This window comes from Xiphophorus hellerii, chromosome 8, assembly GCF_003331165.1.
Source record: "Xiphophorus hellerii strain 12219 chromosome 8, Xiphophorus_hellerii-4.1, whole genome shotgun sequence".
Taxonomy (NCBI): Eukaryota; Metazoa; Chordata; class Actinopteri; order Cyprinodontiformes; family Poeciliidae; genus Xiphophorus; species Xiphophorus hellerii.
Window position 1 is genome coordinate 11,747,346 of NC_045679.1, and position 24,127 is coordinate 11,771,472.

At 36.1% G+C, this 24,127-nt stretch overlaps 1 protein-coding gene across 1 annotated transcript in view; it reads right to left on the minus strand.

Annotated features, from left to right (window-relative positions):
* mmp17a (matrix metallopeptidase 17a) overlaps window positions 1-24,127 on the minus strand; it is a 103,712-nt gene that overhangs the window by 9,625 nt on the left and 69,960 nt on the right. The window contains exons 6-10 of the mRNA XM_032570627.1: window positions 18,403-18,579; window positions 17,855-17,957; window positions 10,503-10,585; window positions 5,906-6,058; window positions 5,527-5,784 (exon numbers count right to left, since the gene is read on the minus strand). Of these exons, the coding sequence (XP_032426518.1) occupies window positions 5,527-5,784; window positions 5,906-6,058; window positions 10,503-10,585; window positions 17,855-17,957; window positions 18,403-18,579 (774 nt within the window). The remainder of the gene's footprint in view (window positions 1-5,526; window positions 5,785-5,905; window positions 6,059-10,502; window positions 10,586-17,854; window positions 17,958-18,402; window positions 18,580-24,127) is intronic.

Below are 24,127 nucleotides of genomic sequence, written 5' to 3' on the forward strand. Positions count from 1 at the left end.
TGCAAATGATCCATGCACCTTCTTCTCATTTTTACGTATTGTATAGAATTGGTGCTTTTTTGATTTTCTCTCTGTCCTTATAATTTAGAATGTTTGTAGTATTTGCTTTTACTGCTGGTTCTTCCAAAGTTGGGATTTTAAGTGAGAACTAGCTCTCAATTTTCTCACCTTGGTAAATAAAGATGAAAAAAAATTACAATGTAGAAAAAAAGTCATGTTTTATTATGCAAGTAGAAATTATTAACCTATATACCTTAGCAGCGTTAATGCCATTTTCAGCCAGAATAAATGTCACCGTGCAATTACAATGGTATTCAATTGGACAAATGAGGGCTGAAATTAAAAGTATGAATTTTCATAGCAATGCTTCAAACACAATGCATAAAAGCTTGGACTTGTGGATATATAGGATATATATATATAAATCACGGAACCTCTAATTTCCATACCTAAGCTTAATCAGCACAATGTAGAAACAGGGTGTTTCTACTGATGTTTGCCTGCGTGGGTGGAAACTGTGATTGTGATGAAAGGGCTAAAGAGTTTGAGGACTGAACTGAAGTGAAACAAGTGGGCAGCCACCAAGTAAAATCAGCCGTTACTTTTATATCCTTTAGTCTTGCTTCGGTGGGATCCAAACAGTCTTAAACAAGCTTTGCTTTATTCCTTGTTGTTGCAGCAGAAGATAGATCTGGAAGAGTGGATCATGATGGACTCAACTGTGTGCAGAGGTTAAGGCTGGAGAAATGTTCCCTGTCTCACCCCTTTGATTAGATTGGAGAACCTGTCACCCCATTTTAGAGTTTTTTCTTTTTAACATCTGTGCTCCCTGTGGGACCACTAAGCTCACAGTGGCACCTAGTGGATTCATGACACCTGACAGAGATTTTTACTGTGTTTATGGTGGAAAGGCCAAAGCTCTTGTGCTACATTGACCAAGAGTAATTGAAAAAAGTTTTCAGTCTTTAAACTTCAGCAGCTAGTTTCTAAAAGGTTTATAGTCCAGATATTTTATTTTCCAAGACCGCAGCATGCTTTATAGCTTCTGTTGTGGAGCACTTGGCCGCATTTTCTTTTCCAAGAGCTTGTACAATAACTGCTGTTTGTGCAAGAATGCACTCATAAATAAAATAATACGGAACAATGCGGGGAATAGAAAAGACCACCTGGCTTTCAAAAGTCTAAAAATGTTAAGGAATCAGTGGAGTCTGGATGTATTGCTAAAGAACTGATCTGCCAGCAACTGCAGCCAAAATCTCTACCACATTTAATATCCTGTTTTGTAATAAAATGTGTTGTTTCTGACTCCTCATTAAACTTCCTTTTATTTCATCCATAGTTTTTTACGGGGTCTTTGTGAGCCAAATTGAGCTATTTAAACAGAGTTCCGAATGGAAATTTGAATTTCAATTAGACTTCCTGCGAAGTTTTCCCAACTAAAGCGTGGGCAGAGTTTAAGATTTCTATCATATTAGAAAGCAAGTTCAACGTCTCTTACTTATCGGGACGCAATATTTAAAACTCATTAGGTCCTCCTGTGCTTTGAAAAAGCATTTTTAGTATTTGCATTTACAGATTTTCTGTTTTTGTTTGTCACACGTATGAGACAATTGTTAAATTATGAATTAACTGTGATTACCCACATTTTTTTTCACAAGCTATATTCAGTTCTAATTACTGACAGTCCTGTAAAACAAAGAAACAAAGAACCATTGGGCCAGGTTTGTTTGAATATTTTTTCCGTAATAAAAGCTGTATTTTGTATTTACTTAGGTTATCTTTGTCTAATATTAACAAGTGTTTGATGATCCAAAACATGTAAATGTGACAAAAACCTGAATAAATCTGTAAGTGGGCAAATTCTATGTCATAGTATTGGATTGGGAAATGCCAATCTCAAATGAAAAACAAATATTTAAACTGTACCATAACTTGCTAAATCTTAAAAATACTCCTCATATTATGGGAATAAAAACAATGTCAAAAAATATATAGTTCAATCATTTGAAACAGCAAAGGGTATGAGGGGCCGTTTAGGACAAAATTTACGTTTTGTCTCTCACACACTACCAAAAACTCTCGCATACTCCAAAAAAGTAGCCACGCACACTCCAAAAAATTACGTTTTGTCTCTCACACACTACCAAAAACTCTCGCATACTCCAAAAAAGTAGCCACGCACACTCCAAAAAATTACGTTTTGTCTCTCACACACTACCAAAAACTCTCGCATACTCCAAAAAAGTAGCCACGCACACTCCAAAAAATTACGTTTTGTCTCTCACACACTACCAAAAACTCTCGCATACTCCAAAAAAGTAGCCACGCACACTCCAAAAAATTACGTTTTGTCTCTCACACACTACCAAAAACTCTCGCATACTCCAAAAAAATAGCCTCGCACACTCCAAAAAATTACGTTTTGTCCCTCACACACTACCAAAAACTCACGCATACTCCAAAAAAATAGCCTCGCATACTCAAAAAAATTACGTTTTGTCTCTCACACACTACCAAAAACTCTCGCATACTCAAAAAAATTACATTTTGTCTCTCACACACTACCAAAAACTCACGCATACTCAAAAAAATAGCCACGCACACTCAAAAATTACTCACGCACATTCAAAAAATACTCAAATTGCGTATACACACACTACTAAAATGTCACACACACACACAAACGTTAACTTTCTCGCTCACATACACTGCTATCAGCTCGCTCACATACACACAAACGTTAACTTTCTCGCTCACATACACTACTACCAGCTCGCGCACATACACACAAACGTTAACTTTCTCGCTCACATACACTGCTAACAGCTCGCACATTCACAAACGTTAACTTTCTCGCACACATACACTGCTAACAGCTCGCACACACACAGACGTTTATCTCTCACATACACAAGACTAAAGTTGAACACACACACAGTACTAAGACTCGTTTTATGTATGTGTGAGAGCGAGACTTTTTATGAATGTGTGAGAGCCAGACTCTTTTTGAATGTGTGAGAGCGACACTCTTTTTGAATGTGTGAGAGTTGTCACGGAAGAGGCGGGGCATAATTTTTGGATCAAACTGCGCATGCGTAGATCCTAAACTATAAGTTTCGATTGTTGACTCACTGTATGTTCTATTACTTAGTATATTTGTGCTTTTAAATATATATAGAACGTTTAACTTTCTTGTAGATTAAATGTGCTATAGAAATAAATGAATCTGATTGATTGATTAAAAATAGCAAAATTGCTGTAGTACAATCTGTCCACTGGGTGCCAGATTGTAGCACTGCGGGCAGTCGTTGAATCGTTTAATGCGCCTGTCAAAGTGCTGGTTGCCTCCGGAGAAGATAGAATGGTGTTTAAAATGGCAGCTGCCTGACCAATTCTCTCTCGTTTCGAATTAGAGTTAGCCATGTTCGGTATAGCAAACTCTTTCTTCTTCGGCACTAGTTGGCGCCGGTTAATAATTCCTGTAATACTGGCACCCAGTGGACAGATTGTACTACAGCAATTTTGCTATTTTTAATCAATCAATCAGATTCATTTATTTCTATAGCACATTTAATCTACAAGAAAGTTAAACGTTCTATATATATTTAAAAGCACAAATATACTAAGTAATAGAACATACAGTGAGTCAACAATCGAAACTTATAGTTTAGGATCTACGCATGCGCAGTTTGATCCAAAAATTATGCCCCGCCTCTTCCGTGACAACTCTCACACATTCAAAAAGAGTGTCGCTCTCACACATTCAAAAAGAGTCTGGCTCTCACACATTCATAAAGAGTGTCGCTCTCACACATTCATAAAAAGTCTCGCTCTCACACATACATAAAACGAGTCTTAGTACTGTGTGTGTGTTCAACTTTAGTCTTGTGTATGTGAGAGATAAACGTCTGTGTGTGTGCGAGCTGTTAGCAGTGTATGTGTGCGAGAAAGTTAACGTTTGTGAATGTGCGAGCTGTTAGCAGTGTATGTGAGCGAGAAAGTTAACGTTTGTGTGTATGTGCGCGAGCTGGTAGTAGTGTATGTGAGCGAGAAAGTTAACGTTTGTGAATGTGCGAGCTGTTAGTACAGTGTATGTGAGCGAGAAAGTTAACGTTTGTGTGTGTGTGTGTGTGACATTTTAGTAGTGTGTGTATACGCAATTTGAGTATTTTTTGAATGTGCGTGAGTAATTTTTGAGTGTGCGTGGCTATTTTTTTGAGTAGGGGTGAGTTTTTGGTAGTGTGTGAGAGACAAAATGTAATTTTTTTGAGTATGCGAGAGTTTTTGGTAGTGTGTGAGAGACAAAACGTAATTTTTTTGAGTATGCGAGGCTATTTTTTTGGAGTATGCGTGAGTTTTTGGTAGTGTGTGAGGGACAAAACGTAATTTTTTGGAGTGTGCGAGGCTACTTTTTTGGAGTATGCGAGAGTTTTTGGTAGTGTGTGAGAGACAAAACGTAATTTTTTGGAGTGTGCGTGGCTACTTTTTTGGAGTATGCGAGAGTTTTTGGTAGTGTGTGAGAGACAAAACGTAATTTTTTGGAGTGTGCGTGGCTACTTTTTTGGAGTATGCGAGAGTTTTTGGTAGTGTGTGAGAGACAAAACGTAATTTTTTGGAGTGTGCGTGGCTACTTTTTTGGAGTATGCAAGAGTTTTTGGTAGTGTGTGAGAGACAAAACGTAAATTTTGTCCTAAACGGCCCCTCATAAAAGGGACCTTTTCCAACAAACCTTTCCCAAAAGTTAATTATAGCAGAAGACTTTAGTCATAGGGCATTAAGTAATGGGGAACAACATGTGCTCATGTGGGACAAACATCCTGGTTATCAACACTCTGTTGGTAAAATATGGAGAAAAAAAAACATCCAATCAAAGCCTATATTGGTCCTGTGCTATCAAAAAGTAATAAGTATATGGCAAAATGGTTGGATTCCTGTTGAAATTGAAAAATGATAGGCACACACACCAGCAGCTAAAATAACCTTTTCAGAAATGAAAGTTAAAAAACACATCTTACATTTTATAATAAAAATGGTAAAGTATCAGAAATTAAGGATGTTATTCAGTTTTTCTCTGTATGTTCATATAAATCAGGCTCAAATCACGATTTAATTTAATTTCAATTGAAAAAGTGGAGCACAGGTCAGAAAATCTTGGATGCAGGTTCTTATTGTTATTAAGGGGTAAGTCTTTGTTATTGTCATGTCTGTAATTCATAATAGCATTCAGATGAGGCTTGTTTGTCAGATTTTGAAAATAACCTCAGGTATTAAACATACTTTTCATTAAACCCATAAATAAGATGGTCTTTGCAATCATTTGGCGTATTATTCTAACCTTCAATGCTTTTATCGTTAGCTGTAAACAAAAAAATCACCATAATTAACATAAAAGCTTGAAAAATACTTTCCAATAACATTCTAATTCACTGAACAGGTTTGCATAGCATGCAGAATATTATAGGTTACCCTCTTTTAGCTAATATAAAAGTATCAAATAATGAAGTGTGAATGTTTGTGGCTTCTCACCATCAGACCACCTCATGGCATCGTCCAGCTGGAGTGGCAGCCCCTTCCAAAGCGTGCTATCTTTGGGGAAACCTAGGTCCATGTGTCGCAAGTGGTCGTCATAGCGCCAGTAGTAGTTATCTTTGAAGAAGTAGGTTTTGTCGTTGTGTAACCAAACAAACGCTGCATCCACTGCTTCCACAGGTAGGCCGAAGTCACTAATTGGACGTGGGTAACCCTCCTCAACATTATTGTCTTTGAATAACCAATACTTTTGACCTGGGGATTCAGGACAAACATTGCAGTAAAAGAAAGAATTCGCAAAGCTATACAAATGTTTTTCTCGCACAGACAGGCAAATCAAAATAAAAGCAACTTTGAATCAGGAGTAAAAACTCACCTTTGAAAAATACTATTTTGTGGTCCCCTGGCCTCTCGTAAACAGCATCCACGCTATCCAAATTGGGAGGAAGGCCCCTCCAGAAGCGATGAATGTGAGCAGGACGGAGAGACACCAGGTGTTTTTCCCTTGTTAGCCTCCAAAAGTACTTCCCTTCAGGAACCAGAAGAGACTGGGTTAGAGCTTCTCCAAAGAAGGTTGTTAAGAGAAAAGGCGTGTTTATTTTGGTGAAATGTTGCCAAATGGAGTGCTGGCTGTACTTTATTTCTTTCAGCTGCTATCATCAAAAAAAGTAAGGTGTTCCAGCAACACCTTACTTACCTTACCAAATACAATTTGGAAAGGATAAAAACAACTTAAAGAATCTAACAATTATCTGGAAAGATTAAATTTATACTTTGGCAGAAAATACTGTTTAATATAGTAACCTTTTTTAGATGGCAGAATTTGTTCATAATGTGTTCAAGACTGGTGAGGGTTGGAGTCTGATTGAAGCTGCTGTCTCACTGTTTATTTTACCAATTCTGTGTCTGAACAGGGAATTTTACCAGATTTAAATGTCAAGAAATGAAGGAGCAAAAGTCCTGTCACTTATTTGTATTAAGTGTGACAACATTTAAAGTACTGTACATCCACTTTGTATACAACATGTGTATGTGGATACAATTCGTTTTCTGGTGTGTCTTGGCAAGATGTATTACTGCCTGTATTACTGCCGTTATGTCACCGTCTAAGATTTTTTCCCCCATACTTTTCGATCTAACGAATGTATTTTGTGAGCACCGCCAAGTGACAAAATTATTATTAGCTGAATTTATGAGGAAATGCATCAAATGGAGCGATTTTGACTATTCAGCAGCCCCCTCTTTGCTATTAGCACACCTGCTGCTAATCCAGAAATCCCTTACTCAATCTATGTTTCTCCTGTTGTACAGCTTTTGTCATCCTGTTTTCAATTGTTGTTATTTGGGCTTGTGGAGTTAAATCCTTTTTTGTCCAATTCTAACAGTGTTCTTGGAATTCCAGAGCCCTTTCTAGTTTGTCATGACAGTATTTTACTTGACTCACACCTTGCTTCCCTTTTGCTTCTGCTTCTTGGTTATTTTTATTTACAAAATAATAATGGTATATTAGCTAATCCCTGGGAATAACACCCATCAAACTCCCTGGGGGGCACTTTGTTCATTCCATCATGTCAGCTCTAGTCTTTTTCTTTTCATCTTCTCCGTGCTCTTTTTTTATTCCTCCATACTGCCACTATTTGTTTCCTTCTCGTGCAATCCAACAAAAGCCAGAGGAGGTACACCTTTAACCTTTTCAAACATCTTCAAGACAACCAGACAAGCACATATTTTTTTCGAAATTGTGACACTGGACAGATCTCTCACAACAGATGGATGTTGCCTTCTTTCATCTTGATGGAAAATAGACCAATCACAACATCGGAGAGTGGTTTATAAGGAGCTGCAATTCAGAATACATTCTCCCTGCTCAGTTTGTGGTGCTATGTAATCAAGACAAATGGCTTAACTAAAAACTCAAGGGATAGAAGGAAAGAAAGGAAATACAAATACAACCGGCCCCTTTAAATGTCCCCCCTCCCTTTCTTTTATCAAACTAAACTTTATGCTAAAGTACGCTGCTTGACCTCAGCAGGGAAACAGTCTAAGATAAAATTAATTCAGTCAGGTTGACAAAGCACATAACCAAATGTGATATCTTTCAGTACTGAATGGTGACCGGACAGGATGGCCACCGAATAAGTCAAATAAAGTACAGAATTAAAGATTTGTGGATTAAAGGATTAAATATTCCGTTTTAATGCATTTTAGAACTAAAGCTCATTCAAGAGATATCAAACAGCTGCATAAAACTGAAAGATGTACAAAGACCAGAGCTTTATCATCTAGTGTGTAAAAGTTGACTGTTGTAATTATTGACATTTATTAACTGAGATGAAAGGTTTTAACATGCCATAAGGTTGAATAAATAGTCAACATATAGTCAAGTGTACTTTGGCAAGTGTTATGCTTATAATAAACAAATACAAAGCAAATAGTGGCTTTACACAGTACATGTCATCTTTTTCTTTCTTAACACCACACTGACAGGGGATAAATTGTACAGCTCATAATATTTTACGAGCTAAAGAAACTGATGACCTCTTAGTAAAACAGCGGTTCCTGTCTAACATTGTCTCACAGAGTATTTAGGTATTTTTGAACCTTCTTATGGGTTTGTATGATCATATCCTCAGGCTAACAGAGTCAAACTAAAGAGGAGGACCAATCCTGCCATGCAGGATGTTACAGAGTCATGTTCAAGGGGCTCTGTGCAGCACAGAATATCACCACAGTTCTCTGGACAAAGAAAACCAACAAATCTCTATTTATATTGTTGTACTGTACTGGGATTTTTTGTGACAGACCAACACAAATTTGTTGATAATTTATAGATAAACATATGTTGCAAATAGGAAAAGTACTTTCTTTTCTCTGAGGATGACTTGTAGCAAAATGCAAATTCTTCTTATGACCTTCTTTGAACAGTGATTTCCTCATTGGCATTCTTCCATAAAGGTCAGATTTATGCAGTGTAAGACTAATATTCGTGTTGTCAACAGATTCTCATGGCTGAACTGTGAATCTCTGCAGCTCTTCAATAGTTACCCTGGGTCTCTTGGCTACTTCTCTGATTAATGCCCTCCCTGTCCAGCCTGTCAGTTTAGGTAGATGGTCATGTCTTTGTAGATTTGCAGTCATGGGATTCTCTTTCCATTTTCAAAATGGCAAATTGAATGTGCTCTGTGAGAAGCTTGAAACATTGTTTTATAACCTAACCATGCTTATACTTTTCCTCAACGTGTATTGTACATTGAGAATATATTAGACAATGTACACACACTATATACTAATTAGGTGACTCTTCAAAAATGGTTTGTGCTGCTTTTTATTTAGAGATGTCAGTGGAAAGAAAGGGGTGGAATACAAAGGTATGTCACACTTATACAATTTTCATGAGTAAAAAATAATTTTACTTCAATGTTGGACAAATCTGTTGTGTATTGGTCTATCATATAAAATCTTAACAAAATATATCAATGGTCATGGCGACACTACATAAATGTGGAAAAGTTCAACGGGTATGAACATTTTTTACAAGAAACTTAATCAGTATCCTATTAAAAGGCTGAGTAACATCAAAATACTTGTTAAATACAAAAATTAGCACTTTCTACTTTTCCATTTCTCTTATACTAATTAGAGATGAGCCTTCCGCCTTTAGTTGCCTTTTTTCTTTGCAATCATCCCTCCTTTAATGAGTCTCAATTCAAATTGGTCTCTTTCAGTCTCCTGTGTCCCACTCTCTCTCATCACCCAATGTCATAGGGAGACAGCGGAGCTTCTGAACACAGCTTTGAATTCTTGGTGAATTGGAAGAGTTATGGCCCAGAAGAGTGATGGGCTCATCCCAAAGGATCCCCCGACCCTTCCCTTAGTGAGTTTTATTGCTGTAACCCCAGTACTTTGTGCCAGAAGGCATTTGCTGCAAAGGGTCTACAGTCATGCCTGCCAGTTTCTTGCTCCCATGGCTGGGGAAATTGCTCTCCCTCTCTCTTTTCCCCCTTCTGCTTAATTTTCAGACACCATCCTGGTGTGTGAGTGATTGGCTTCACCTGCAAGTCTGATCCAATCAGCCCTGGTCTTGTGGGTCTCTTTCTACCATATCGTGCCAGAGCAGTGACTCAGCGTCTCTGTTAGTCTTGTTCCAGTCTTTATAAATAAATTCTTGCTTTTTACCCCTTCTCTTGTTGCCCCTCAGATCCAGAAACTGTTACCTGCTGCTGTCTGTATCAGTCTCTTGATTGTGGATACTGTTCTAACTACCTGTGAAAAGTTCATAACCTACACTTTAGATGAAAAAATAATTTATAGGAAGCAGGTTTGAGTTTCCTCTGTGTTGACTCTACCTTAAGTAAACAGAAACTTTCATTACACTCCCTGATAGGCCAATCGTATTAAAGTCCATCTCGAACTGTCTCGCAGGATTTAGTCTTTGGACCTTTGTTATTCTGTTTTCTGTCTTGTCATTATCTTAAGAAGAATCTGAAGCTAACATGCACTTGTATGCATGCATCTCCCTTATTACACTGCAACAACAAAAGTATTTATAATGGTTAAGCATGAAAAGTAAAGCAATGGTACACTGTGTTCCTCAGTTGTCATTCTTTCTATCATTTTCCATTTCTCTTATATAACTTATATATATATCACAGGATTCTTCTCTTATGTGCAATAAAAGAAGCCTAATCCACTTGTCTTCCAGTTGACATTCCAGCATCAACCTTTTCTGGATATTATATTTCAACATCTATTAAGTACAGCATATAGGAACTACATTATAAGGACGATACATGGGTTGGTTGGTCATCTTCACCTGATATTACTTACCACACTGAACCTATTCATCTGTAAATTAATTCATTTTATATAATTTTGCACCAGATAAATACTGTATGTTCCATCTGCTATATTTATAAAAAAAATAGATCATAATAATATTAAAGAAAAACACAACCTACCCCCATTTTAATTACCTTTAAAGAAGAAAGCCTCTCCTCGTATTTGGGCTACAGCATCAAAGTGACTGGTGCACCTGTCTGGAGCATCTTGTGCCAGTCTGACAAAGACAGAGCAATTTTAAGAGTAAGAAGTTGAAAGAACAAAACAGTAATTGAAGAGTGCAAAGAAAGCAAGAATAATGCAGCATGAAAACAGAGTTTTCTGCCATGCTGGCCACAAATACTTTGCACCCATGGGACAGTTCATACCCAGTTTGACAGGAGAGGATTCAAAGTAATTTTCTTTAATCTACTTAAAGCCTTTTTTTACTAAAATCTAGTTATGAAAATCTGATAAACACACACCAGGAGGGATCTCTATCAGTAATCTCTATCAGTTTAGTTTGAAAAAAGATGTTATAATCTGCCATATTTTCTCAAGTTGATCCAGGCCAAATAAGGATCAGAACCACAAGGAATGAAAATAAGGTGTAATTGAAAACCTTCAATAACTTACAAATGTTTAAAATTTTAATTGAGATTTGAGGATTTTATGATCATCTATTGTCATAATTCATTAAAATATTTAACAAAAGAACCAAGCAGATAAAAAAAGAACAAAGGTATGAAATGGAAGCAGGTTGGGATAAAATGGCAATGTGTTGGTATGAAATGGGGACACAGACTGGGAAAAGAGTGAGGCTGTAAAGAATCACTTGACAATAGCAATTACAGAACAGCAACAACAAAACAAAACAAACCCTGAAAAACCACAGATGATCTTGTTGTTAGGTGAAGAAAAGGGGAGAGGATATTTCTTATTTCCGCTACATTGTCATTTTTATATAACTATTCATTTTTTGGTAGGCTGAGGCTATTTTGTTTGTTAAAAAGTCGCTGTTGAACATGAGACTTCTCATTTTCAATGAGATTTGCCTGAATCTCTTTTGGGTTTTTTTATCCAGGGTGTCAGACACACACAGAGACACCCCCACACACACACCCACCCCTACACACACACCCCCACACACAAATAATACACATGCACAATAAAGTACAGGCAGCAATGTGAGCTAGCTTGATTAGATAACTATTGTTAGCTAACTTCAAAGAAGGCTAGTAGGTTGATTTGTGACAATAACACTGTCACAGCACTGATGATCGACACACACACATTTGTGAGGTAAAAATAAAGATAATAATTATATGTAAAAGTTCTTGCTTTGTGAAATATTATTATTCAGGGGTGAGACTTAGGGCTCAGTGTGTATGGTTCACAAAAAATGTGTTCCTGACAGTCACAGTTGGTAAGAAACAAAGATTCCCATTAAATTCCATAGGAAATGACTGCAGGTCATTTTGGACACACTTACGGAAGAATAGAGTAGTAATATGAAACATGCTATTTCTTAAAATGTGTAAAAGGTAAATTAAAATTTTTAATTGCATGATATCAATAACATGTTTGTTGAGGAAAACCTGGAATATGAAGTGATGAAAACTTTTCATTACAAAGATACTGCAAAAAGATGATCTCACTGGGTCCAAAAGGACCCACTTATGCATCAGAGGGTTAAAATAATAATAATAAAAAACATATGCTTCATTTAGCACAACTGATGCATCAACAGTTTTGAGAAAAAGCTAAATTCATGAAGAACATCATTTATTAACAATGTGGAGCTTTAAACTCTTCCAAGTCAGAAAAGCAAAAAACAGATTTTTTAAATTTTATACATGATTATCTTACATCATTTTGCATGTTCCATCAGCAGCTATACATATCTCTATGCTAGCTTAGCATAAAGTCATTATCACACTGTATCTATCCTGCAATGTATGTTGGCACATATAAAATGCCTTTTACATGAGTTCACACTTATGAATCTTGTGTATTTTCTCAACAATGATAAACATGATCATAATTCAGAATTCTGTCATAAATGTGTGTTATTATGCCTCTGTTACATATAATCTGTGTGTAATAAGATGAAAGGCATAAAATATATAATGTGCTACATCATAAGAATGTTGACATTATATTTATTTGCAGAATTGTAACCCTTATAATTTTTTTCTACTATACTTAATGATCATTTGATCATCTAGGGCTCAAAATTCAACAATCTTTTCACACTGAGAAAGCTCCTTGACCTGAAAGCTATATTAATTATAGCTGATTTAAGAACAAAATCACAGGACCTCCCCTGGTGGACCTTCCACTTCAAACGATGTCAACAGGGTGTTTGCATAATGCTGCACAATGTAATTATTGGGTCGTTGCTGCGACATTGGTGTTGAACTTACATAAGCTGTGGTGTATATTTACAGTGTACATATATACAGTACAGACCAAAAGTTTGGACACAACTGTGTGTCCAAACTTTTGGTCTGTACTGTATATATATATATATATATATATATATATATATATATATATATATATATATATATATATATATATATATATATATATATATATTGCATGTCTGAGTTGTGATGCTCATCCCACATTGTTATTTTAAATCATGTCCAAAAGGAATCTGTGGCTGTCTGGCTTGACTGGAGGTTAAATTACATATTTTCAGTATCAGGAGAACAGAAATAGAACATTATCTACTGAAAGTTGTGTATCTTCAAACAAAAGAAAAACAGGTGTGCAACTGTGTGATAGGGCTTGGAAGATCGTAAGTTGTTTTACTAAATCAGTTAAATGTCATTTGAATACATAGGCCAAAAAAAGGTAAAACTGCACTGACTGGAGAAAGCTGAATGTGTTTCTTTCAGTTGAATGGGCTAAACATTAGGTAGTAGCTGCAACATGTTCTTCTATTAGTAAGTGATTCAGAGCACTGAGGCATCAGTCTGCTAATGATAAAGCCATCAGTACCTCAGCTGCTTCTCTGTGAGTCTGATGGTCTTTGTATTATCACCAGAATTTAATTTTTATATTTTTTTTAGCATGAATGTATTAGATACTCTACTAGAGTCAGAATATTCTCTGAGGAACCAAGGCTATATCTGCACTGCAAGCATGTTTAAGTACACATCTTAATAATACAAAATTGTAATGGATCACAAAATGGCACATAACGACAAAGAACTTGCCCTCTGAAGGTTCATTAATTAACAAAAACTACAGTGATAGACGGGATGAATAATTAACTCTTGGGCTTGCTCATACAGAGGAGAGGATTTTATACACTGATATTATAGTTTTAAATAAGACCTAAATGAAGGCAGCTTATGAAAAAAGAAAAGAGGAAGGAAACTTTGAACAAACAGGGTTGGGTTCAGAGATTTCTTTAATTTGTGTATATTTTTTCTTCAGCTTAAGGAGGAGAAGAAGGAAGGAAGCCAGGAAGGAGAGAGGGAAAAGAAGAAGGAATGAAGGATGGAAAAAAAACAAAGGAATGAAATAAAGAAGGCAGAAAGGAGGAAAGGAATTAAAGAAGGTCAGAAATAAGGGAGGAGTTGAGGAAAGAATAAAGGAAATAGTCAATGAAGGTAGAAAGGAAAGACAAAAGTAAGAAAGGATACAGGAAAAGAAGAGTGGGGAAAGGAGAAGACAAGAGGAGGAAGGAGAAAGAGGAATAAAAGTTAGGCAAAAAAGATGAAAGAGAAGAATATAGATGTTGATGGTAAAAGAAAGGGAATGACTGTGTGATGGAGAGGAAGACATTATGAGAGACAAAAGGAAGAAGGCAGAAAATGAAAAGGTTCAGGGAGGAGAGAGAGGGAGGATCTAAGATTGAAGGAAAAGGAAAATGGGTTAAAACAGAAAAAAGAAAGAGAGAAATGAAGACTCTCTAAAGGAGAAAAATGAAAATGAATGAAGGAGAGTCAGAATGAACAAATAAAAGACAGACTATTGGACCTTATCCGAAGCCATAATTTTGTTGCACACATAAATGCAGTCTCTGCTAATGCCTTTTAAACCCTTTATGAGATTTCTCAGTTCGTAGCTTTGACCGTCTCTTTGAACAAACTGCAGCAGCCATCTAAAATTTATTGGCATTTTTCTCACAGGTGTAGGTTTCAACTCTCCTCACAGATGTTCAGCTGGATTTGAAGCAGGATTTAACAATTGTGGTTCTTTTATAGCTGTTTTAGAGTTTAAAACTAATTTAAGGTGTAAAAGATATTGTGTGGTCTTAGATGCAAACCCACCATTTTACTGTTTCTATTACCACATTTACCACTGATTATTATAATCCTACATCTATTACAGTGACTTAGAACTAGTTACTAAAACCAGCTTGTCTTGACAGACTTTGGGAATTACTGTTTCTTTCTTCGTCCACCTTACACAATGATCTTAATTTTTGCACATACCGATGGGTTTTCCTCTCCACATTTAATAATACATAGTAAAATATATTTAGATTCATAACCATTCCTGTTCTTGATTCTTCTTATCTAAAGAGTAAACATTAGATATGCAGTTAAGAATATTTAAGCATTGCTTTTTTTTGTTCAGCAGTATGAAACATTGAAGGTTAATGCATTGTTTACTCAAATTATAAATGTGCTTCATGTCAACAACAATAAACAAGGTTACTTCAAGAAGGGCAATGCTAATATTCAGTGACAGGAATATAAACCATGTTAACCAGCATGCATTTAATAATATTTGCATGCAAATTATTTCAGAAGGATTTTTTCCCCCCCGATCGCTCACATCTATGTGAGCTTTCTGCTACTAAAGGTGGTTAAGTACGCAGCTTAATTTATATGGTCAAACACACTGCTACCAAATTGGAAGTCTGCATGCAGCATATAGTCATCTTACAGTGATGCATAAACACAGGGCTCTGCATTTTATTAGTAGGGAAACAGCCTCCACCAAGAAAAAACATGAGACACATTTTGCTTTTTAAAACAGGCAACAGCTAAAACTGAAAGACAATGAATCTAGTGACAAATGTGCTGAGGTACTGTTCAGTGCCTTGCTAAAGTAATCGAACGCCTTTTGTCAGGTTATAGCCACATGCTTTGATGTAATCTCAATGTCTAAAACGTGAAAAGTTGTCATCCAGAAACTGACTCGATATTTTTTTTTTAAAATGCCTATTGAAAGACTGAATAACAGTCTGTTTGAAGCATCTCTTCAAAAGAAAAAATACACAATAAAATAACATTAAAAGGAGGCCTTGAGTCCTCGACGCGGCCGTCGCGGGTTCGACTCCCGGACCCGACGACATTTGCCGCATGTCTTCCCCCCTCTCCTTCCCCGTTTCCTGTCAGCCCACTGTCACATAAAGGACACTAGAGCCCACAAAAAAGACCCCATGGAGGGGTAAAAAAAAACAAACAAAAAAAACCATTAAAAACACATTTTCAATTTCAAATTACTCGCCCCATTAAACTTTCTAAACCAGTGCTTACAGTAGGTACAGTTAGTACAGTCGACGTCAAGTGTACTTCAGCTGAGACTATATATTGTTTCCTATATATTTAATTGACCTTCAAATGGTACAGCAGACTCAACAGATAAAGATAATAAGTCTCACTCAAACATAAACTGTAAGTGTGTATCTATGTCTGGTGCTGTACGAGAGACGATAGCTAGACATTGTATTCAAGTAAGAGTGCAAATATTTCACAATAAGATTACTCACGTAAAAGTAAGAAGTATGGTGCAGTAAAAAATACGCCAAGGAATATTAAATATTACTCTAATAAATGTAACTGAGTAAATGTAACTAGCTACTACCCACTCTTGCCTGTTTTTAGCTTCACCCATCTCTGCATCCCTTTTCTGCCGAAAAACGCATCATAGCAGCAGGATGCTGCCACCACCAGAAAGGTATGGCTTTGTGTCGTTTTAAATGACAGTCTGAATGATCATCAGTGAGATATTCAAAGCTTGTGGTATTGTTTTATAATCTAACCTTCTTCAAACTTCTCCAGAACTTTATCTGCTCTGCTGTGGTCTTGATATTCTTTGTTCACCAATCTTCTCTAAGCATCTGAATCAAAATAGCTGTATTTAAATTATACACAGGTGGGCTCTATTTAATAATTTGATTGATTTTATTTAGGGGTATTCAAGTAAAAAGGGCAGAACATTTTTTAAAATTTTAAACCCAAAAGTGATTTTTATTCTTGTTAAATAAAAAAAAATCTGCAGGCCATTTGCATTTTGTGTTTTTTACTTCACAAAACTTTATGTTTGTCTATCACATTAAATAAAAAAAATACATAGAGGTTGTGGAAAAAAATGAGAGTTATTAATACATTTACAGTGCACTCTTGCATAATGTAAAAAAAAGTCAAACACTTAAAGACTTTTAAATGCTTCATATCCCTTCTGTCTACTGTCCTTCTGTTCAGACATCACATCCAGTACTATGATGTATGATGATTGCTTATGACTCTAATGTGCCTCATTTTCAAGCTCAAGTCAAATTCTCTACTAATCTATATACAAAAAAAGAGACTGTAATGGAATCGGTCCTGTTCTTTTAGTTTAATCTCCTTTAATACATATTCACCAATCATTTTATGCTTCATTGGCCATTTCTGACCATTTTTACTCTTCTCAAGACTTAACTCATTATTTGGCCCAGAAGTTAAATGATGAGTTAATGCCCAAACGGTCACAACATAAGTGAAATTAGCAGTGATACTCCATGAACTGTATGTGGAAGCACATTGCCTTGAGCATACTAACCTTTCCTTCAGCTCAAGAGATGAATAATCTCTGAATCTGACAATTTAATGAGATGATTCAGTTAATTTTTAAACTCCTTGCATATCATGAGAGGAGGAGTTCCCAGTTTTCATTTCATACAGTGTCATACAAAAGTATTTTGCAATACCTTTTAATCTTTTCATAACCAAAAACTTCAGTGTATCTTATTGGAACTGTATGAGATATCACCACAAAGTAGTGAAATTGAGGGGTTTGACTAATTTTACAAACAAAAATCTAAAAAAGAAAAATACAATTTTTATTTGTTTCTCTCACACCCCTACAGAAGAGAGTAAAGAGGAAGTAAAAAGAAAGCTGATAGTTCAGTTGGTAGCTTCTAACTGCTACCAACTGTGTCACCACGCTACCCACCACACTTTTCAGATTTGTTTTTTCATTTGTAATTATCTTCTTTTCATAATCTTCTTTGCTGATGTTTATCACATGCAGTCACAATAAAATAAATTTCAGTATGAGCATATATTTTACCTGGACTCTTTGGCTTTACTTTTCAGACACATATGATCATACTTTCTGCACCATTTATATCATTATCTAAACTGAACCGCTTGTAAAACGTTCCCCAATACTGATTCATCAATTTGTTTGAGTTGAGAATAATAGGAACATATGAAAGCTGAAGACATTAGCATAGATCATATAATGTTTCTTAGGTGTTTCTCTTACTTACAGGAGCGTGGATCTGTTTTCAGGAAGGTCGAGGAGGACGGGAGGCTCAGGGGTTTGAGACGGGCTGCCTGGCTGATTCGTGTGAGACACCGAGTCTCTGACACCTGCAGATTTCAGATGATTATTCCAGAGAGAGACAAGACAGCTGTTAAAACATAAAGAAATGTCTGGTCGATTCATTGCATATAAATAAAATGGCAACAATAGGACAGATGTTTTTTTTTAATCTTTTCCAATCAATTTGAGGCAACAATGTTTGTCATTCTTGTCGTTATGCTTGTGTTTATCTTTAATTTCCCTCATTTAAAAGAAATCATCCATTCTTGCAGCCTTGTCCTTTAACAGTCTTTCCCACCTTTCATGCAGCCCTTCATGATCATTATTCTCTCCATAGCAGAGAATGGTATGATAAGGTCATATACCATAAAGAGTTCCAATTAACTCCATCCATGTTCTCATTAATCAATAACCTCCCCCACTGGAGTCAATAGTGTCCTTTCACACACACACACACAAACGCAAACAGAGAGAATGGAGGTGTCTTTTTACCATAGAGCTGCCAGACACGGACTTTATCCTCATAGGGTAGGTCGTATTTCAGCGGGTCTCCCACAGGACCTTGGTAGTATGGCCTCATGATGGATTCCATAGCTGAGGTATGGACCAGGCCGATAGCATGACCAAACTCATGAACTGCAACTGCAAACAGATCCATCCCATGGGAGTCTGAAAGAAACACATGGAGGCAATGAGAATTATTATTATTATTGTTATTTGATCTATGCAGTGCCTTTTAAAAGTATTGGCACCCCTAGATGGATACATAAAATTAACTACTTTCTGATTTGGAGAAGCATAATCTCACAGTAAGAAAACTATATGAATTTAGTTAGAAAAATTGTCACCACAATTTATATCTAAAATATTTGTTTATTTTTCATAATTCATGCAATAGTTTTAAATTGACCAGAATGTGATTTACCTTTTAATTTATAATCCATAAAATCTGGTTTCGTATATAACAAGGAAATTTGTCCAAACCCCTTCTTAATATGGGAAATGTAAGAAAACATGTACTGTAGCTGTGGTTCGTATGGTAGATGTGTGTTGAGTTTAAGGAAATAGAAACTGCTCTAAATCTGTCAATTTTAACGCATAGAGAAATTGACTAATAAAGACTTCTCTTAGGGTTACAAACCTTGAAACAAGCGATAGCTTAGGAGCATGTCGGCCACTTCGAAATGAAGTTAGGATTTCTGAGGACTATTATAATATCGCAGCCAGGGCAACTGTTAGCCCTGAACAACGCTAAAGTTTTCATCTGTTTGAATGAGTCTGGACTTCTTTTGGTTATCTCTAGTTCAAAATGTAAAAAAATCAGACTGAATAAAGTTGAAATGAATAGTTTTACACTAAAAAGATCCTTTAAAACACAGCTTTTCATCAAATTACTGAAATAATTTTGTTTGTAAAACTTTACACAGAGGATTTTCATTGCATTTGTAGCAGTAGAATCCCCGTCAAATAAGACAAGAATAAAATCCAAAACATCTCACTTTGTAGATTTTAAGAACCCTTCCCTGAGGAGCTACTTTTGACTTATCTCAGGTTCGATAAATATCACAATGTCTCTTAATATTTTCTTTAGTGGAAACGGCTCAGGGTAGGTTTGAATTTTTATCCCAGTGTTCAGATGTCTGTGGGTTGCAAACTAACCGACGTGACAGACAGCTCTGGTGGCTATGAGTGCTGTTTGGGATGTGCTGCAGTGAGATAACTCTGGTAATACTGCCTGAGCCCCTGGGCTGCCAATCAAAATCTATGTGTGGAAAGATACCCAAAGAGGCTGCAGGCCATTAGAGCACATTTCCATGGATGTTAGGCCAAAAAAATGGAAAGCTTCCAAATACTGTTTGTCTGCTTCCGCAAAGCAAGACAAAACCACGGATGGTGGGATAAAGATTTGCAAACGTGAGAGCATGCATGTCAAGGCAAGCTAGCTTAGAACTCCTTGGTGGTTATGAACAAATTCTGTTAAACTCTCTTTGGCTTTACTTTAGGAGCATTTTAGTGCCGTGCTCCGTCGAAAGTAAAAGGCAAGAAAAGAGATGCACTTGTGCTTGCAGCGTTTGGGATATCCAGAGGCTAAAAAGTCAAGTCTAATTTACGGTACTATGTGGAGAAGAGAGAAAAGGTGGATATAAAGTAGAGACTGTGGGAGAGAGGAGGGCCTGAGAAGAAAATATGTCATTTTAATTGTAGAGGATGAAAAAGACTTAACCAGTCTGAACAGCAGCACTGAATATTGCCACAGTTCTTAGCACTGTTGCATCATAGAAAAAAGGTCCATTTCAAAAACATGAACATCCATTTTTCATATGCATTGGCTCCGTGATGAACCAATAACTCGTTTACTCATTGCCTGCTGGCCCCAAGACTCTGAGTAGGAAAGAGTTGGTAGAGGAAATGACTGGAGTTTATATGGAACTAACAGGAGGGAAAAAAGACAACAAAACAACTTTGCTGACAAAATACCTATATGAAAAATGTAAATGATAGATTCCACAGTTTAATTTTGACACAAAGTAAGCATACAAGCCAAACAACATCATGTTTTATCATTAGTAACAAAATGAATGAAAAGAAAAATGATTTTTCCGTCATGCTGTCGGTAAAAAATACATTTCAATTCATATATTTATGAACATCTGAAAAAAAATCTATAGTTGGTCCTGATAAAGCCACAATTGAAAAACAGTGATTGATTATGTTAATAAATCATTAATGAATGAATCAATCACTAGAGATTATTGAATAATCTAGTGATTATACATCACTAGAGATGTATAATGAAGTGGCTCTGCTAGAGATTATACAGTAAGGTTTAAGTTTTTTTTCTCTTCATTATTAAGAAGTACATAAATAATTTTCAGTCATTTTAAAAGGACTGTTTTTGCACAAAAAGGGAATCATTTCCAAGGAAAACTGTTTAGTTTATTGCTGCATGTTTAATCCATACAGTAAGAATGGCACAACTCACAGGTACTATATTATCTTCCCATCTTCAGTTAAACTCAAATTCCAATATTGACATTTCTTTGCTGAAAGAAACTTGAATCATTAAAACTTTATGAAAAAAAAGTTTCTAGAGAAATGAACAGTTTGAAATATTAATCAAAGTTTGATGAACTCTGGCAGACTTCTGAAATGTGAAGCCAAACTATAAGTCAGACTCTCAAATTCTCACTTGTAAATCATGGTACACCTTAAAAATTGCGTAACTGTCATCAAGCTATTGATCGAGTGGAACATGTAGTTGACAAATATATGCATGACAGTTGTTCAAAATAGCATCAATTACATTTTGGGAAGCCCTTTTGCAATTTCCTGATACATATTTGCAGAAATTTGTAGAAATCAGCCAATAACACGCTGTACCCCATTGCACCGAGTCAGGCATTGTTACTAAACATAAATGCCAATTTGAAGCTACTAAATTTGCATTCTTGGATAACTTATCTCTGAGATTTGGCTGTAGGTTAAAAGCAGCTATCGTTTCCATGATTATCAGGAGGATTGATGGGTAGATGGAAGAAATAAGAAATAATGTGGGACAGTCTCATCTTTGTAATAAAACCTTAGCTTGTAGCAATTAACAACTAAAATATTTCATTTACTCTTTTAAGCACTCCATCATAGCTGTCATGACAGTTACTTTCCTCCCGTATTAAGGTCAGTACTGATGCACCTTTATGCTTGCCTGACTTTATCTAGTTTTCCATTTTGCTCCAAGTTTATGTATGTATCCATATCCATTAGTTTTGTTTCCATCTTTCTTCTCATTATTTTAATCAACTCTGACTATCGTTACTACTAAAGCATGTAACACACAGCTGACAGAAAAAGTTTATTGTTTAAAATTTCCTATACAGACAAATGGCTTTACTGGAATGCCAGGGATGCTCAGGGCCTCCTGAGTATGTGAAATGTGTACAAATTTACCCGTCTATCACATTTAGCACTTAATGCTACCCAAAACAAATACGAAAATTGTAAATATGCTTAAAAGGAATCATTAGGAGCAGTAATCAAGCAGAGTGAAAACACTGTGAATATCGGGGGTTAAAAAGTTACATGTGAGGCCAAAGAGTTAGATGTTAGAAACCTGTTATTTACCACATAAACATTTGCACATTTTAATTCATTTTATTGGGATTTGGTGTAAAAGTTCCAACATCAACTAATGGTGGGAAAACATAGTTTTTAATGTTTTTCAAAAAAGCAGCACACATTTATGCATCCTTTATCTGAAACTGTAAAATAAAATAAAGAGCAACCCACTGCCTATTAAAGTCATTAAAGTGATTAAAGTATTGTATTGTATTGAACTCTATGACAGAGGAAAACAGGACTTGTAGGTGGCAATCTGAATTCATTTTGAATCTCTATTTGGAGTACAGGGACATATTTCATTCAGCCATATCTTATACCGCATCTGAATGAAAATGTCTTATATGCTTTAACAAAGCAATGTTCCACCTTCTGTCACAGAGTGGAAAGTAGCCTTGAAAGAAGTAAAATCAAACAAGGCCAAATGACATGTTTTATTCTCTTGAACAGCACAGCATGCTCTCTTGTCACTGCTGGTGAGAAATTTCAGATCAGAGACAGAAAATATTTTCTCTGTCCTAGTTTTCTATACGGCTCGAGATAATTGTACGATTCGGAAAGATGAACAGACAGAGGTCAAAAATACACATGTGATTCCCTCTCCTCTTTTCTGTTCTGCTCACGTTCATAAAACCCTGTAAGTACAAATGCTTCTTTCAAACTGCGGGCAAGTACTAATGTGCAAGTATAACTGCATCAAATGAAGAGATTGTAAAACATGCTCAATAGCGCTCAAGTGAATCATTATCATATTAACTTTTGCTCTGGGTTTTAGATCTGACTTTTGAGAGAACAAAAAATGTGTGAGGTTAGAGGTTATACATACACCAGACTGTAGTCATAAATGCTTATATTATCTATGCTTAAACATAGATAATATAAAAAAATGGAGAAGCATCTTATATTATGATATACAAATGATGAGATAATGAGTCACTTAGGCTGTCTGTCTGTATTTTGAACACATTTTTACTAAGCCAGAGCAGTGAAGCACTGCGAAGGCCCCTTGGAATCATGGGATTTTTTAATTTATTTTTTTATTATTGTTATTTTTTCTGACAAAGTATGCAGCCTTTTGCAGGCCTTATTATATCCAAAAACACACCAACCTTCACCCACAAAGTGGAATAACTTCCACTTATAATTATAATTGACCTTTGCTAACCTCTAAAGCCCAATAGCATTAAATTGCTATTTAATGCTATTGGGCTCCATTGCACTCCCTAGATTTTTCCAACAGGTGACACATCAACCGATCTGCACTGGATTTTTTGTGCAACATCAGTGCTCAACACATTGGTGTGCATCGTTTATCTAACTGCGCGAGATAGCTGACGATGGCAAGTGGATGGTGTTTCTGGAGCTCCCGCAGTCGCCATGAAGCCGGAGCGGCATTGAGCTGCGAGGGCCTCCAATGCTGCTTGTAGCTTTAATTATTTATTTTTTGTTTGTTTAATTGATTCTCCAGTATTTAGTCATTTAACAACCATGGTATTTGATATTTATTCTTGTTCAATGTTACCAACAAAAGACTGCTGGTGAAAATTTCTCTCTAAAGCAAAATCTGCCACATTTACATGAACATTATAAGTAAATTCTTCCTTCGAAAATAAATAAATAAAACAAATCTTACAAATAGAACCAGGCACATCTCTGTGTCTACAGGTGCAAAACTTGTGGAATCATAACCTCACATAGCGCTGCGGTTTAAGTTAAACAAAATCCTTTGTCAGAATTGCACACTACTTTGTACATCACTGAAGTATTTATACGACTTCCTACACTGGTTTTTACATGCGGCGTTGGTCAATAAACTAGATGTCTAACGGATGCCATGATAGTCTGTTATTACGGCTAAGGTCACAGACTCAGGAACTTAATGATCCACACAGGGAGTAAAGCCTGACCTGTGTGGTTCAATTTGAAGAGAGATGTATGGCTGGAAACTAATACTAGTTATTGCAGAGACACATGGGAAAACATGCAGTGACTTTCATGCATAGCACAAAGTAGTTATTGCTTCTCTGGATGTTCATGCAAGCATCAGAGTGAGACCATGGCCTGATGGAAGAGGGTGGCTTGGACTGATGAATCATGTAGATAA